This window comes from Rosa chinensis, chromosome 7, assembly GCF_002994745.2.
Source record: "Rosa chinensis cultivar Old Blush chromosome 7, RchiOBHm-V2, whole genome shotgun sequence".
NCBI lineage: Eukaryota > Viridiplantae > Streptophyta > Magnoliopsida > Rosales > Rosaceae > Rosa > Rosa chinensis.
The window spans coordinates 15,087,688-15,104,501 of NC_037094.1; the positions used below are offsets into that span (position 1 = coordinate 15,087,688).

The 16,814-nt window shown below is 37.4% G+C and overlaps 2 protein-coding genes across 6 annotated transcripts; both read left to right on the forward strand.

The window, feature by feature from the left end:
* The first annotated feature begins 1,132 nt into the window (after positions 1 to 1,132).
* On the forward strand, positions 1,133 to 9,645 carry LOC112176769 (puromycin-sensitive aminopeptidase). Of its 5 annotated transcripts, none has more exons than XM_024314845.2 (32): positions 1,133 to 1,284; positions 2,276 to 2,347; positions 2,445 to 2,514; positions 2,710 to 2,850; positions 2,951 to 3,026; positions 3,236 to 3,312; positions 3,549 to 3,662; positions 3,745 to 3,819; positions 3,912 to 4,019; positions 4,101 to 4,313; positions 4,428 to 4,489; positions 4,656 to 4,683; positions 4,774 to 4,860; positions 4,973 to 4,998; positions 5,291 to 5,354; positions 5,465 to 5,545; positions 5,715 to 5,762; positions 5,876 to 5,894; positions 6,060 to 6,064; positions 6,166 to 6,177; positions 6,281 to 6,337; positions 6,428 to 6,537; positions 6,615 to 6,695; positions 6,794 to 6,977; positions 7,487 to 7,635; positions 7,721 to 7,859; positions 7,958 to 8,104; positions 8,223 to 8,304; positions 8,392 to 8,567; positions 8,819 to 9,046; positions 9,140 to 9,211; positions 9,358 to 9,645. In XM_024314845.2, the coding sequence occupies exons 4-32, from the start codon at positions 2,788 to 2,790 to the stop codon at positions 9,436 to 9,438; spliced, it is 2,664 nt and encodes an 887-aa protein (XP_024170613.1). In that variant the 5' UTR covers positions 1,133 to 1,284; positions 2,276 to 2,347; positions 2,445 to 2,514; positions 2,710 to 2,787; the 3' UTR covers positions 9,439 to 9,645. The 5 variants fall into 5 exon arrangements, with proteins under 5 accessions (XP_024170613.1, XP_024170612.1, XP_024170615.1 ...); XM_024314844.2 differs by having other exon boundaries at positions 2,470 to 2,514; XM_024314847.2 differs by having other exon boundaries at positions 1,212 to 1,284; positions 2,276 to 2,349; positions 2,460 to 2,514.
* Positions 9,646 to 12,939: 3,294 nt separating this feature from the next.
* On the forward strand, positions 12,940 to 16,050 carry LOC112176738. Its single transcript, XM_024314796.2, has 2 exons — positions 12,940 to 13,321; positions 14,288 to 16,050. The coding sequence occupies exons 1-2, from the start codon at positions 13,199 to 13,201 to the stop codon at positions 15,551 to 15,553; spliced, it is 1,389 nt and encodes a 462-aa protein (XP_024170564.1). The 5' UTR covers positions 12,940 to 13,198; the 3' UTR covers positions 15,554 to 16,050.
* Positions 16,051 to 16,814: the final 764 nt, after the last annotated feature.

Genomic DNA, 16,814 nt, shown 5'->3' on the forward strand with positions numbered 1-16,814 from the left:
TTGTTTGGAATTGTATAATTTGGCTAGATCAATGGTCTTATCACTTTCAAGTTTCAACATTAGTTAATTCATACACCCTCAGCTAACCCCTATAATACACTTTAATATGGAAAACTGTTACTATTAAGATGAAATACCAAACATATAGGTTCAAACTTTGTCCAATAAGTAGCAACAATAGGATCCCTCAAAAGGAACACGCCTAGGAGCTTTTGGGTCAAATTATTCACTTTGAGCTCATAATTATGTGGACAAAAGGAGCTGCAATGAGTGTATATTATAATGCAAGCAGTCAAGATTCAAGAAGCTAAGTATTTAATAATCCTCTAAACTTTATCTTGCAATATGATAATTAGATACAGGTGTCAATTTCCAAACTTCTTTGCTATGTTGACCCTTTTTGAATTGAGCCCTATATGTGCTTGTCCAATGTTGAAAGTGACCGAGGAATGTGTCTAAACCTTCACCCAAAAATTCGGTGTGTGTTTGATGCTATCAGGAAATTGACTACTCAGATGAACAGAAGCAAATCTATGCAAAGATTTAGTTAGCCATTAAAACACACAAAACAAAACCTAAATAGAGCAGAAACTTTGGGACATTTGGCTATAGGGTGTTTAGGAGATAAATAGGCAGATTATTTAGACATTTCTCCCTACATGAACCCTCCAAGTAGGAATTTAAAACTTAAAAAGTGAGTAGCCAACACTTAACAATAGTGCTCGAATTTGACTCGATTCAAATATATTTAGTCCACGTTTGGTTGGAACTCAATTCGAGCTTGATTAGTTGCTTTGAAGCCAAACTTGAATACTAAGAACTGCCTTATTCACATTCTTCATATTTCTATCACGGAAGTACACCAAATACACAGAATCCTATTCAAACTCAACTGTAGAGCAATTTCTTTGGAACGGGGTGGTTTGATCAAATTTTTGGGGTGCAAATAGAATCAAATCCCACAACTTTGAAAAGGTTTCGGCCCATCTCAAGAGGCACACAAACCAATGAAGCCATTTGGATAATGTCACAAAAGTAGTAACCCAGACCCAGCCCAGCATTGGCCAATAGGATATCGTACACTATTGCTAAGATAGGGAATTAAGGTTTATCGTCGAATTTCCAGAGCCCAAGGACAAATATTATTATAAATAAATAGCTTGGTGTGGGACATGGGCACCTATTATTTGTTGAATTTTGATACTATCAAAGTATCAATCTATCCAGGTTTGTTTTAAAACCCAGGGGTTTTCTTTGCAGTTTGATCACATCAAATCAAACAAGGTAATAGGGAAGAAGCCATTCAATTTCTCTCTCAAATCTTCTGCATATTTTATTGAACCCATTTAATTTTTTTTTTTAAAATTCTGTTTAGTATTTCTCTGATTTTTGGTGTCCATAATTTATGTTATCCATATATTCTTATAAGAAGTAGCAATGGGGTCTGTTTTTTCTATCTGGGTCTTTTTGATCTAGGTTTTAAGGGCATCTTTATTGGGTTTTAGGCATCTGGGTATTCATCTCCCAGTTAAAGTTGGAACCTTTATTGGGATTACAGTAGCTTTGTTTAGGATTTTGAATTGAAATGGCTCGGTTGGTTCTGCCATGCAAGAGTTCGGCTTTTGTGAGGACCAGTCTTCTGGGATTGATCTCATCTGCTCCTGTGATTACTCTTATCCAATTTCTCTCATTGATTAATGGTCTCTGTGCTTTGTGTTTGAATCTGTGAAAGGGTATAAGTGGTGTCACTGATGTGTGTGAGATGCCGTATTGATTCCCAGAAAATTCAAACTAGGAATCCATTAAAGGGTTGCAAAGTCTGCTTCTTTTTCTTCTCTTGAGAGTTATTTTCTTTCAATCTGTGAAAGTAAACACATGTGATTATTATTCTCCGTGTGTGTGAAAAGGTTCTAACTTATAAGCAGTGTCACTGTTGCCCCTTGAGATGCTCAATTGAATTCTTAAATAAGACTGGAGCATATTTCTTTATTTTCAACTAGGAATCTGTTAAAGGGTTGCAAGTTGTGCCACTCTGTTGTGACTACTAGCATTGATTCCTTTTCTTCTCTTCAGATTTATTTTACTGTCAATTGTCTCTTCTTGGCTATGTCTTATCAGCTTTTCGAATAGAATGGCAGGTTTATGTGGTATTTGGTTCTGTATAAAAAGAGCGCACGCATGATTGTATAGATACATTTTGTGAACATGTGGCTGCATTGTATAATTTCTGTAGTCTGTCCGCTTGTGTAAATGGATTTTTGTTTTGATTTTGAAGCGTCACAGCCGTGTTAGTTTCTTGAGGAATTCAGCAAAACAAGTTTCCAGATATCGCTTTCTTACTTCAGAGGTTTGTGTGTGTGTGTGTGTGTTTTTTTTCCTACTTTTGTTTGCTTATGTTTAGAGTATTATTTTCCAGTGATGACATATTATATCAAATTTCTTAGGTCTCTTAATAATTGATGTTTTCAGGCTGTGTGCCGAAGGAATTGTCGCTTTCCATATACTTCAGTACCGGTAAGTTTCATTGCTTTTACCGGAAACTGGTTATCTGTTCTTGTAGTTTCTGTATGTACACACCTATGTTTATGAGTGCAGTGTCCATTTATCTGTTTGTTGTACCAGTACAAATTTTATGTTTCAGACAGATGTTGTAGTTTTTTTCTTTCATATGAGTTTGTTAGTCATATGCAACTCTTGAACTCGTTTCAGAGAGATAGGCAAGGAAGCAGTAGGTTAATCTGTTCAGTTGCCACAGAAACTGTGCCAGAGCAAGTCGAAGAGTCTAAAATGGGTACACCAAAGGAAATCTTTTTGAAGGATTACAAAATGCCTGATTACTACTTTGACACGGTATGCTAAACTTATACCCAATCAAGTATCTATCTTTGGTTGGATTCTGATTTTTTTTCTTTAATTTTTTTTGCGGCTACTTATGGAGCTACTACTACAGGTGGATTTGAAATTTTCACTTGGTGAGGAGAAAACAATTGTTACTTCAAAAATAGCTGTGTTTCCCAGAGTTGAAGGTAGTCTTGTGACCACTCTTCCCATTTAATACTTGATTGGTCAAGAATATTTGTATCTGTTTCATCTCATCTTGGGAACACCCTGTTCATATGAACAAATCTACTTTCTTGGAAAATTCTATCACTTGTCTGGAACAATCTTCATTGCTTATCTTTTTCAATGATGTTCCATGTGACTTTGAAGAACTTATTATCAGTCTCTATGACAGGCTCCTCTTCCCCATTGGTCTTGGACGGGAAAGATCTTAAGTTGCTCTCTATTCGCATCAATAGCAAGGATATAAAGGCATGTAGTTTCTATTATTCTATTGAATGAACTTTTACTTAATGCAATGCATAGAAAGGGTTGTTTAAGTTGCCATCTTTTAATAGATATATACACAGATCAACAGTCTGTACTTTCCTATTTTATACATTCTTCATGTACTTATTTCTGTGTCATAAAGTGCTGTTTTTTCTTGCCTTCCCACCTTCGGGAAAGGGTATATTTTGTAGCATACTTACTGTTTTCCCCCCTTATAGGAGGACGACTACCAATTGGATTCGCGCCACCTGACGATAAAATCACTACCTAGTGGTACATTTACTTTAGAAATTGAAACAGAGACGTATCCCCAGAAGAACACATCATTAGAGGTGCTTGTCATCATATCTACAATTTTTTTCTTCCTAATATTGGTTTCTTTTTTACCCTAACCTGAGATTAGTTTTACTGTAGGGTCTTTACAAGTCATCTGGGAATTTCTGTACTCAGTGTGAAGCTGAAGGTTTTCGTAAAATCACATTCTATCAGGTTTGAAAAGTTTAATTGATTGTATACCTGCAGTCATAGTTATAAAAGATTGATCAACTTCTGCTGTACTGATTGTTTTTAATTTGAAACAGGACCGTCCTGATATAATGGCAAAATATACATGCCGCATTGAAGCTGATAGATCATTATACCCAGTGTTGTTGTCTAATGGAAATCTCATAGAGCAGGGAGACCTGGAGGTGAACATCATTTACGAAGCAAGCAATTACATAGATTCTAAGTGTACTGTTATTTATCTTAGTTGTGTGCCTTTGGTTCAGGGTAACAAACATTATGCTCTTTGGGAGGATCCGTTCAAGAAACCCTGCTACTTGTTTGCTTTGGTTGCTGGACAGCTTGAGAGTAGAGATGACACATTTGTTACTCGATCAGGTCGGACGGTGGCCTTGAGGATTTGGACCCCAGCTCAAGACGTACCAAAGACTGCACATGCCATGTATTCACTAAAGGCGGCTATGAAATGGGATGAGGATGTGAGTATCTTCATGTTAAGAAAAGTATTGGTTTTAATATCGTAGGTTTATTATTTATATTTTGATTACATAGCATATTGTACTCTGCTCACATGTGTTGCCTATTCCTCACAGGTTTTTGGTCTTGAGTATGACCTGGATCTCTTCAACATTGTAGCTGTTCCAGATTTTAACATGTATGTGCTATTTTTCTTTCTGGATAATAGTTAATCATCTAATTAAGCATGCATTTGAAAGTTGGATTTTCAAAATGGAAAGTGGCTAATGTTCATTTCCCTAAGTTCACCGTTTTCGATCGTGTAATTACTGATGTTTTCCTTTTGATCCTTGTTCAATTATTAGGGGAGCTATGGAAAACAAGAGCTTGAATGTAAGTTTTCTTTAATAATGTAGCCTTGTCACAATGGATCAGTTCCATATATTCCATTAAGTTTATAATAATTGAATTGAAACTCTACAGATCTTCAATTCCAAACTTGTCTTGGCATCTCCAGAAACTGCTTCTGATGGAGATTATGCTGCCATTTTGGGAGTCATTGGCCATGAGGTATGTTTATTGCAAAGTCCCATCCTATGATAATTTAAGATTAATGGCCTGGAATAGAATTAGTTCTGATCCTTTTCTACCCTTTTTTTGTTTTAATTTTTATCTTTTGCAGTATTTCCATAACTGGACTGGCAACAGGTTGGTTTATCTACAGTGCAGTATATTTTATTTTGGAGGATATGCATAATGCATCCTGTCCTGTCCTGTGTGCCTCCTTCCCTTTTTCTTTTTACATCCTCAGACCTTTCGACCTTGTCTGTACATACATTCTATATCCGTTTAAGTTTCTTATTGAAGTCTGTAATCTGAAAATAGCTGCATCTGTTCAAAGTGGGTTCAGCATGTAGCCATGTACTGAACAGGAATCTTTTTTATTTTTTATTTTAACGAAGAATATGGGAGCTAATTATTTCTCTTATATAAACTGCAGAGTGACATGTCGTGACTGGTTTCAGCTCAGCCTGAAGGAGGGTCTTACTGTGTTCCGTGATCAGGTATAACTTTTTAACTCTTTCCGTAAGGCACTTGGTGACATTTATAACCTTATAGCTTGATCCTTTGACATATGGATTATTGCTCATTTATGATCTTTATTTATATGTAGGAATTTTCATCTGATATGGGTAGTCGCACTGTAAAGCGGATTGGTGATGTTTCCAAACTCAGAACTTATCAGTTTCCACAGGTACCTTTTGATTTTGTGTTTCTACAACTTCTAATTGAGACTTTATTTTGTGCATACTATATTACTGAGTTTTCGTAAGTTGTGAGCCCAGAGTTGGGTGTGCATTAGATGCTCTAACTGGATACTGTGCCACATTTCAGTGCTGATATATGTTTTTTTGGTCTTTTAGGATGCTGGTCCCATGGCTCATCCTGTGCGGCCACATTCTTACATCAAGGTCAGATATCATCTTTTATTTGGTAGCACTCAATCTATAGTTGGTAGATTATTCTCATACTTTTCTAACTACTGTCTTTGAACGCGTATTCACATTGTTTTCTTTTCTTGCAGATGGATAACTTCTATACAGGCATGTTCATTTTTCCTCCAAACATTTGTTTAGAGTAGAGCCGTATACATTTATTTTTCCTGAATGCCATAGGACTTGTGATCTCATTGTTGATATATTTGGTTCCTTGTGCAATCACGTTGGATATGATTCAACTTGTGGGCCATTGCTGACTTCTACATGCAGTGACGGTAGGGATTTGCAACCGTATGTTTATTTTTTTTATCTCTTTTTCTATAATCCATGAACAAGGTTTCTAATTATCCTTTGTTGTTCCGTTTTTACCTAACAGGTGTATGAAAAGGTTTGGCTCTCTCTCTCTCTCTCTCTCTCTCTCTCTCTCTTGCAGACAGAAAAATCTAGTGTCAGTATTATAATGATTTATTCTTATGATCCAATTTTATCAGGGAGCTGAAGTGGTCAGGATGTACAAAACCTTACTCGGGACTGAAGGATTCCGAAAGGTAACATAGAAGATATGTCTAAGACTGGTTCTTGAATGATTAGAGATCCCCATTTTGCATTGTCAGTTTATACGAGTTCTCCCTATTCAGGGTATGGATCTTTACTTCAAGAGACATGATGGACAAGCTGTAACCTGTGAAGACTTTTTTGCTGCCATGCGAGATGCCAACAATGCAGATTTTGCTAACTTCTTACAATGGTATACATCTCTTTCACTTTTTTTGTGTTTCCTTTTGATGGTTTTAATACTGACATCTTAGTGTAACTAAACTGCAGGTACTCCCAGGCTGGGACCCCTGTTGTCAAAGTTGCATCGTCTTACAACGCTGAAGCCCGTACTTTTTCTTTGAAATTTAGGTATGTAATTGCGGTCTAATTTTTTGTGTTTTGCTTTATCTTTCTCTTTTATTTGGTGGAATTGATAACTAGCTGTGTTGGAATGTGGACATGATCAGTCAAGAGGTACCACCAACTCCAGGGCAGCCTGTTAAAGAACCTATGTTCATTCCAGTGGCAGTAGGTTTGCTTGATTCAACTGGCAAGGAGATTTCGCTCTCCTCTGTGTATCATGATGGGACATTGCAATATATTGCTAGCAATGGTCAGCCAGTCTACACAACAGTTCTTAGAGTAACGAAGGTCGGTTCAAATTTCCCATGTGAACCTATGCTTCCTTCAATCTAATATTTTGGTTGATACCATATTGTGTTGGTACTAATGTCAGGCAGGGTTTTGGTTGGTTTTTGGTTTCTTTTGCCTTTGGAGGCTACATATACCAAAACTTATCTTTGATTGGCAATTAATCTCTAATAGTAGCTAGACCATTTCTTACTCTTTTTTTTTGGTGTGTCAACATCCTATTTGTATTCTTCACTCAAAGTTAACCAGTTAAATAAAAAATGACAATTGCTGCTACTGCTGTTGTTAGAGTAGGTGAACTTTTCAACACCAATTTACCAGATGGTATATATTGTGGGAAAAGATGCGGGTATTGTAGTGTAAAATTGAATTCTAATATACACCAACTTTCCTAAGTGCTTGTATTGAGAACTGAGATACGGCCTGCTACCTGTTTTGAGATATAGCCAAGGAAAGTTCTTGCTGATCGATGTTCGCATATTATATAACAGTTGTACTTTCCTATGCAGAAAGAAGAAGAGTTTGTCTTCTCTGATGTATCTGAGCGGCCCATTCCATCTCTACTACGCGGCTATAGTGCACCTATTCGTCTGGAAACTGATCTCACTGATGATGATCTCTATTTACTCCTCGCTTATGATTCAGATGGATTCAATCGGTTTGTCTTTTAATACCTCAAAACTCTCTTATGATTAGTTGAAACCCCTGAATGAGAACTTTACATTTTCAAATTTGTATTGTAGCTGGGAGGCGGGACAAGTGCTGGCGCGTAAGTTGATGCTAAGTTTGGTTGCTGATTTTCAACAAAACAAACCTTTGGTCTTGAATCCTAAGTTTCTGCATGGGCTCAAAAGCATACTATCCGACTCTAGCTTGGATAAAGTATGGATGGTGCCATTATTATTTTTCTCTTTTCAAATGTAATTTGGGACTTTGGGAGAATTAATAGATTATTTAACTTTATTGCTTTGGTTTACTAGGAATTTGTTGCAAAAGCAATAACTCTGCCTGGCGAAGTAGAGATAATGGATATCATGGAAGTTGCAGATCCTGATGCTGCTCATGCTGTTCGAACTTTTATAAAGAAGCAGCTTGCAAATGAACTGAAAGCAGAGCTTCTTCGCACAGTAAGCTAATATTTTGAGGATTTACTTGATCATTTATAGAGCAATTACTGCTATGTGCTTTTTTTACTTTTAAATGTAATCTATACAGAAATGAACTTGAACTATGTATGATTCACAGGTTGAGAACAACAGGAGCTCAGAAGAGTACGTGTTTGACCACCCTAATCTGGCCAGACGTGCTCTGAAGAATATTGCTCTTGGTCTGTTATATTCTTTTGTAAGATGATTTTATTCAGTATTGGTGAAGTTGAACTTTTAATGAACTGACTATTTTGTTTCATTTATAGCATATCTTGCCTCCCTTGAAGATTCAACATGCACTGAGCTTGTGCTACATGAGTATAAGGCTGCCACAAACATGACCGATCAGTTTGCAGCTTTGGCGGCCATAGCCCAAAATCCTGGTAAAGCTCGTGATGATGTTCTGGCTGACTTCTATAGCAAGTGGCAGGATGACTTTTTGGTAAAACTCCTTCCCCAACTCCTTCCCACCCTCCCTCCCTCCCTCTTCAAAGGATCTAAAGTGCTCCCAATACTACCCACAATTGTTTTGTTGTTCAGTGTGCCTGCGTTCTTTTATTGTTCAATATGTGTTCTTTTATTGTTCAATATGTTTGTATTTTCAATCCTTCCTACAGTTTTTCCACTTCTCTCGGTTGTGTAAATAAAGCTTCTCCATTTCTCTTGTTTTAAAATTTGTATTGCTCTCTTCAGGTTGTGAATAAATGGTTTGCACTTCAAGCTGCGTCTGACATTCCCGGTAATGTTGAGAATGTGCGGAAGCTCTTAAGCCACCCAGCATTTGACTTGCGTAATCCAAACAAGGTGTACTCACTGATTGGGGGTTTCTGTAGTTCTCCTGTGAACTTTCATGGGAAGGATGGATCAGGCTACAAGTTTTTGGGAGAAATCGTGACTGAATTAGATAAAATAAATCCTCAGGTCCTTTCAGAGATTTTTTTTTTTAATCATAAATTGGTTGGTTGGTGGAATATAATATTCATTGCTAATAATGTTCTTGATCATTAAATGCAGGTGGCCTCCCGCATGGTGTCAGCCTTCTCAAGGTGGAAGCGCTTTGATGTAACCCGGCAAAACCTTGCCAAGGTAACAATTAATCCTCTTTTGTTGTTGGGTATTCCTTTGTTTTTCGTACTGCAACTCACAATGTTCATATACTGTGCATACCTAAGCATTGTTCCTTTTCCATACCGGAGCAGCATAGTAATATAACTGCCGTTTGGTGGTTGCAGGCACAGCTGGAGAAGATATTGTCCACCAATGGACTTTCAGAAAACGTGTTTGAGATTGCTTCAAAGAGCTTGGCTGCTTGAATTCGGAGAAATCACATACATGTGTTTCATTCTCGAGTTTTAGACTTTTAGTTCCGTAGAAATAAATACCTATCTACTTGTTATGATGGAAGGGGTATCTCACCAAGATGTTAAGTACGACATAAATACTGGATACGCAGACCACTCTAGTGGGATATAATATTCCTTGCTCTTTCTAAAATTCGTGTAGAACTGTTTTTCTTTTCACTTGGCCAATATGATGTGGAACAAAGATTGGAATATCGGCTTTCGTCAGTATGGAAACAGAACCTTCATGTATCAACGACTGAGAGTTGCCCTCCAACAAAGGTAGCTGCCAGTCTTTCTGTATTAGGTTCCTGGAAGAAACCATGCCAGAGTCATAATAGAAAGTCAGACCACCTTACCTAAGTTAGGCTGGAGTCCTTTTCTGGATCAACAAATGGATAAGCTGACCATAACTTCTAGGTATAGAATGTTGTTTTGCAATTGTTGTTTACTCAACATTTGTGTAGGTTACGCCACAGCAGTAGATATTTTGCCTAACAAAGTAAAATGGAAAGGAAAAGCTGAGCAAAATACCATTCAAATAAGGAGAAAAACTATTAAGCTAATGGATTTGGATTGAAATAGGGATTGAATGCATCATTTTCAACGGACCTAGAAATGTCTATATCATAGGATTTAAGATTATATTGCAAAGGATCCAAACTCAGAACGAGGTTTTTTTTATTTTTTACTCTGTTTTGACCAAGTCCAAAAGGTAAAGGGGTTAACTCGTGAAGGCAATAATTGTGAAAACGTTTAATGAGTTGATCATGATTAATGTTCTTAAGAGTCAAAAGTAAGCCCATCACTGTAACTACTTAAAGTTAATTGCTGAGTTTAGGCATCATAAAATAGAATCAGACCCATTTTGATTGTGATTGCAAATTTGCTTATTCAACTCATATGGAAGGAAATAGAACATGGTAATGAGTAGATAGCGATGAAGTTCACTTTTAGATAAACACATGAATAATCTCTATTCCCTCTAAAGCATGTGGCTGTGAACATGATGCCTAGCTGCCTACTAAAAATAAGTATGAAGTATGGGTCCTCTCAAGAGAGTATCGGTGATTATGCTTTTCACACAACACATGGTGTTGAAAAAGAAAGCTTACAATTAAGGAAACTTAGAAATTAGAACGTGAATTTCAAGGAAACTCAGAATATGAAATCATAACGAGTTTAATGTAGAGATCAGTATGAAACAACTAGTATATTTCAACGCTTTAAATAAGAAAACATATGATTGACATATACTTGTAGATTTAAAGAACGTTAATGAAGGCAATCGTTTTTACTCGTTATCATATTGAAAATGGCCTTTAAAAGCTTTTTTGCTAGGTGAGAAAGCAGTGGGTTTTAAGAGGAGAGATTTAGAGCACCAACATGCGATTACATCAACACGAATGGACGGCTGGATAACATCAAATGCACTTTTTGGTTATTAAATAAAAATATTGACTATAAATAATTAAATATTAAGAGCGGAGCACAGTTATTAAGTGATGGATCATTTATACTGCCGTGCACGAAAGAATTTTCAGAGTTTTAAGACATTAGAAATAGAAATAAAAAGGGTAAAAACTTCAAATTGTACTTGAACTACTGCGAAAGATATTTTTTAGTACCTACGAATTTTTTTTTATCCCAAATAGTACCTGAATTATTTGACCGTTACAAATATAGTACCTTTGTTAACTTCTCCGTTAAAGTCACTTACGTGGCATGTACTTTTTAAATAAAAACTTCAAATGGTATCCGAATTATTGAAAAATGTTTTTTTTTTACCCCAAATGACATCTCAAGTATTGCCCCAAATCGTTTGTTGATAAAATTTTTAGCTAAAAATAAATAGTTTTATATATTAGATTTTTTTTATACAAAAACTTATATTGTTTCAACCTATTTATAAAAAAATAGTAAAGGCGCAATACTTGAGGTATCATTTTGGGTAAAAAAAAAAATTACAAATACCAAAAAATATATTGTGCAATAGTTTGAGTAATATTTAGGGTACGTTTACTTACTTGGAATGTAATGGAATGATTACGGAGTAAAAACACTCCTGTGTTTACTAACACATAAAGGAATCAGAATGATTCCAGGTAAAAGAATTCCTGTGTTTACTAACACATGAATGAATCGGAATTGGTGTAGGCCCCACCTATTTATCAGGAATCGATTCCTGAATATTCAGGAATTCGATTACGAAGGGGGGAGATGGGTTTAGGAATCATTCCTCCAGAATCAATACCGATTCCTTTTTTCTCCCATTCCACTTGTCTCCGATTCATGATTATTTTCTATTCCAAGTAAGTAAAATTAAAGTTTTTATAAAAAAAAGTACATATCACAGAAGTAATATATTTGGTAATATGCACATACCATTTATAGTAAAAAGAATTATAAATACTTAAAAATATATTTCATAATAGTTCAGTTACTATTTGGAGTTTTTACTTTTTACTAAAACAGAAATATAGAGACAAGACCTAAGAGGTAAGTGAGGGGGGTGTACCAACCGTGCAAGCTAGTTCAAAGTGGCGGGTAAAGGGGGAGAATTTGTTGCGGACGTGGGCTCCACTCAAAAGCCATCAGAGAAAACTTAGGATGGCATGGGCCCCAATCCCCTGCCCCCTCCCCCACCCACACGTGCAGCACTGCCACGTTTAGACAAAGACTCTTCCCTCTCTCTTAATATTAATCAAAACCCCCAACTAACACCATCACTAATTGTCCCTTGTTGTACGGCGAATTGACCAAAACACCCTCATCCACCCCCAATTGGCAATTGCTACTAAGATCATGTTCTGTTTTGATGAGAGTCCCACATTAGTCACCATACCACTACAAGTGGCAAATGGAGTGGCAGATACCTAAAATTTAGATGACATTTCTTGAATAAAAAACAAAAAACGACACAAATCTCACTTCATAATTCTATGTTTTACATCATTAAATATGTACTTATTTAGAGTTACATTTTTAATAAAAAAAAAACCATCATTCACCGCTCAGGTTGGACAAAAAGTCATTTATGTCAACTTGATGCAAACAGACCTAATGATGACTTTTATGACATTAAGCTCGAAATAGTAACACTTATTTCTGCAAGTCGCGCATTCTATTTCTGTACGTCGCTTTCTCTATTGGCCGTAACTCATTCAGCAAGTAAATGTTATTCTGTCATTTTCATTACTAAAAAGCAACTGAGTATCTCTCTCGACCACTTCATTTATTACATACTTGATTTCGCAAGAGAATTCCGTTCAAAACATGGATACGATAATGGTGAGAAACAAGAGAAAACATGACTTGGATGAGAAGAAAGAAAACCCACCAACTTCCCAACCAGGGGCATTTCAGTAATCTTGAGAATCCTTAATGTGTGATATAATTGAGATTATAAACCCTTAAGCTTTGCCGTGTTTGACCCCAAAAGGTAGTCCACCCCAAAATAGTAAATAATATAAATATACATACAGACACAGAATTCATATAACACACGCGGACGCCAATATTCAATCCCCCACAAAGATTTGATTTTCATTTTTCCATTTCCATCTCAAATTCTTCATCTCTCTCTCTCTCCAAAAACCAGAAAAAGAAGAAGAAAAGATTGCATCTTTCGTTTTCTGCTCAATTTTCCCGGCGAAATTCGACGTTTTCCGGTGAGATTCCAATGAAAGGCGACGCCTTTCCGTGAAGGAGTGAAACGGCGGCGGCGACGACGATGATGGTGAGAGGAGTGAACGGCGGAGAGTCCAGAAGTGGGAGCAACGCTTTGGATACTATCAACGCAGCTGCTTCGGCGATCGCGGCGGCCGAGAGCCGTGTTCCTCAAGCCACCGTGCAGGTAATTTTTCTCAAAGATTTGGTCTTTTTGGTAATCATTGACTTGAAGCATGCTAATTTGGGTAGCTCAAATCTTGGTGTGGTTGTGATTTTGGGGTTTTCTCCATTTTTTTTTCTTTTTGTGTTTTTTAGGATCCTACAGTGTTCCGTAAATCTTAGCTTTTTGGAATTTGATTTGATTGTGGGTTGTTGTTTTTGGGTAGAGATATTTTGGATTGTGCTTAATTCAACTGTAGCTTCATGTTAGGCAAATTGTGATTTGGAAAAGTGTGAAGTGCTTGTAAAAGTGAAAACTTTGATGGGTTGTTTTTTTTTTTTCTTGTTGCGAGTTGACTTGCTTTATGTAACTAACTGTATGTAGCTTTGAATGACTAACTAAATCTGAGTCTTGATGAACCCCTTTTGAATCTAATAAATGTGAGAAACTTTCCCTGGAAGTACTGGAGTGATTTTCTTTTGGTGTTGCTTTTACTTTGGACCGAGAGAAAGAAACTTAAGAAGGAAAATTTGTCATGGTGGAGGGAGGCAGGATCAATTAAATGGAGTAATCTTTGGTATTAACCCCGGAGGTCTCAGCTTAGCTTTGAATTGGAATCATTAATCGTTGACTGCTGGGGAAGGCTATGGTTGAAGAAAAAGAAAAGAAGAAATTATGCGTGGATGAGTTAAAGGTGAAAATGTGGACTTGCATTTTCTATTGTTGATAGAGGTAGTCTAGTTGGGGTAGAAAGTGAAAAGGGGACACCAAATGCTTAGCGATGGTCACTTTAAATTGAGACTTGAAATTGTTGTGTGGTGACTGGACAACCATTTGTATTTGGCATCTTGAACTGATCTAATGTAGTTGACTTTAAATCTTTTTCATTATCAGTTTCTTTTGGTTTCTCAGATTACTGTCCAAAGAGAATTGGTGTTGTCCTTCTGATATTAAGTGTCTGTTATAGTAACGAGCTTTGGTTAAATGCAGAAGAGAAGATGGGCCAAAGGCTGGAGTGTCTATTGGTGTTTCGGCTTTCAAAGACATAGGAAGAGAATTGGACATGCTGTCATTCTCCCAGAAACAAGTTCCTCCGGAGGTGATGACTCTAGAGCCGAAAATCCAACCCAAGCACCTTCCATTGTACTTCCCTTTGTTGCACCTCCGTCCTCTCCTGCTTCATTTCTTCAGTCAGAACCTCCTTCTGCCATGCAATCGCCAGCTGGTTTTAAATCTTTTATTTCTGCTAGTATGTACTCCCCCGGGCCTGCATCGATATTTGCCATTGGTCCTTATGCTCACGAAACCCAGTTGGTCTCACCTCCCGTTTTCTCAACCTTTACTACTGAACCATCAACTGCTCCATTCACTCCTCCTGCCGAGTCTGTTCACTTGACTACACCTTCGTCACCTGAGGTTCCATTTGCTCAGCTGCTTGATCCTAACTTTAGGAATGGTGAAGGTGGTCAGAGATACCCATTATCTCACTATGAATTTCAGTCTTACCAACTGTACCCTGGAAGCCCAGTTGGTCAGCTTATATCACCAAGCTCAGGTATCTCTGGCTCTGGTACTTCTTCTCCTTTCCTTGACAGTGAGTTTACTTCTGGTGGTCGTCACTTCCTGGAGTTCCGAACAGGTGAAGCTCCTAAACTCTTGAACCTTGAAATTCTCTTCAACCGTGATTGGGGTTCAAGACTATGTTCTGGTTCTGTGACTCCTGATGCTGCAAAGTCTACATCTTCCGATGGTTTTACTCTAAAACCGCATACCCCTGAAGGTGTATTCAATGCAGGATCAAACAGTCGACGCAGAAATGATGATGTTTCCATCGGTCATAGAGTCTCGTTTGAGTTAAGTGATGAAGAAGTTGTAAGATGTGTGGACAAGAAGCCACTAGCATTAGCTGAAGCTGTATCAACATCTCTACAATGTACAGAAAAGGCTGAAGGAGAAGAAGTTCCTAGTCAAGAAGTGAGTAGTAGTCAGGAGTGCCCTGTTGTTGACACATCCAATGAATCATCAGAAAAGGCTGTAGGAGGAGATGGGGAGGAGGCATTCCACCGGCATCAGAAGGAGCGATCCATCACACTTGGTTCTGCTAAGGAATTCAATTTCGACAATGCAGATGGAGGAGATTCTGGCACCTCTAATATCAGCACTGACTGGTGGGCGAATGAGAAGGTTGTTTCGAACGAGAATGGGCAATCAAAGAATTGGTCTTTCTTCCCTATGATACAGCCGGGTGTGAGTTAACGGAGTATGCGCGCCAACTAATGCCACAATGGCTTCAACTTACGGACAAATTTTGGGTTTTTAGATTGGAGAAAGTACTTAGATGATGACTGAGCCAGGTCTAAGGATGTTTTTTGTACATGGTACCTGGAATTGAAGCTCAGAAGCTGCGCATTCAAGTATGGATGGTGAAAAATCACATTGAAGTCAACTTTTGGATGTTAATGTCGGTGTTTTACACTTTTACTCTGTGATATAAGTTTACAATAGAACTAGACAGGAGTGATTGGTGACATGTGACATAAATAATGGTAGCGGACTCCTAATTGATAGTGTCTGTGGGCGTTTATATTTGACCCACATTTCTGCTTTAGAGTTTCTCTTTTGGAATATCTGAACCCATTTGCCGACAGCACATGTTTTCTTTTATCAGAATCCGTTTGTGCAAACTCTGAAACGGTGATTCCGTGATTTCATCTTCTATTGTAGAATTCAGTAACCCTGAAAATTGTTGTCAACGAGAGTGACGCCAATAGAAGTTGGTTGTTTCGGGTTTAGGAACTGACCTATGTTCTCAAACCACTTGCTGGTTATCCGTTAAAGAAGATCTAAAAGATCTTCATTTTTTTTTTTGGATACAAAAGATCTTCAGTTCTTGTTATGGAAATTCGAGGTACCGAAACACCGTGGTGAGGCTGCAGGTTCAGGGTCATTTGTCTGCTAAAAACTGAGAAGTTTATCATCAGTTTCTAAAATTAGTGGTGTCCTTCAAAAGTATCTAGATAGATCCGAAACATATAAAACATCCCGCCATACGGAACCCGAAAAAAACAAGAAAGAAAAAAGCAAGCAAGGAGTGGAATACCACAGAGAAAGTGTACCTAATAGAAAAGAAGTTTTTGTGATCGTTCCGTGTTTCCCTAAACCGCCCAATAAGAACCATATTCCGAGTTTGATATGGGGAATATCCGACAATAGCTTCCATCAAATGGGGTAGGTCATGAAACTACAATACAAATGTATCAAATGGTGAGTTTTTCCCCTCTGGAAATAACATGAGTTTTGTCCCCTTGGTTTGAGCGCAAGTAATGTTATGACCTTAAATAAAAATAATAATAATAAAAAAAACCGTACATGGGTTTTGCAACAAGTCTGTAACCGTTCTTCAAGCTGGAGAAATGATTTCAGTGTTATGATAGCATGGCGACATTTAAATAGGGGTTTAGTCAATTGGTGTCTTCTCCATAGTGACCATATCAGTTTCAATTTTGCTAGTCCATTT

Excerpts from the sequence above, each read along its gene's own strand:
- LOC112176769 (XM_024314841.2), top strand. The coding sequence starts at position 1,586 with ATGGCTCGGTTGGTTCTGCCATGCAAGAGTTCGGCTTTTGTGAGGACC. Across the intron at positions 6,978-7,486 it reads CAGTTCTTAGAGTAACGAAG|AAAGAAGAAGAGTTTGTCTT; the intron begins GTCGGTTCAAAT and ends TTTCCTATGCAG. Across the intron at positions 8,305-8,391 it reads TCTGAAGAATATTGCTCTTG|CATATCTTGCCTCCCTTGAA; the intron begins GTCTGTTATATT and ends TTTCATTTATAG.
- LOC112176738 (XM_024314796.2), top strand. The coding sequence starts at position 13,199 with ATGATGGTGAGAGGAGTGAACGGCGGAGAGTCCAGAAGTGGGAGCAAC. Across the intron at positions 13,322-14,287 it reads TTCCTCAAGCCACCGTGCAG|AAGAGAAGATGGGCCAAAGG; the intron begins GTAATTTTTCTC and ends GGTTAAATGCAG.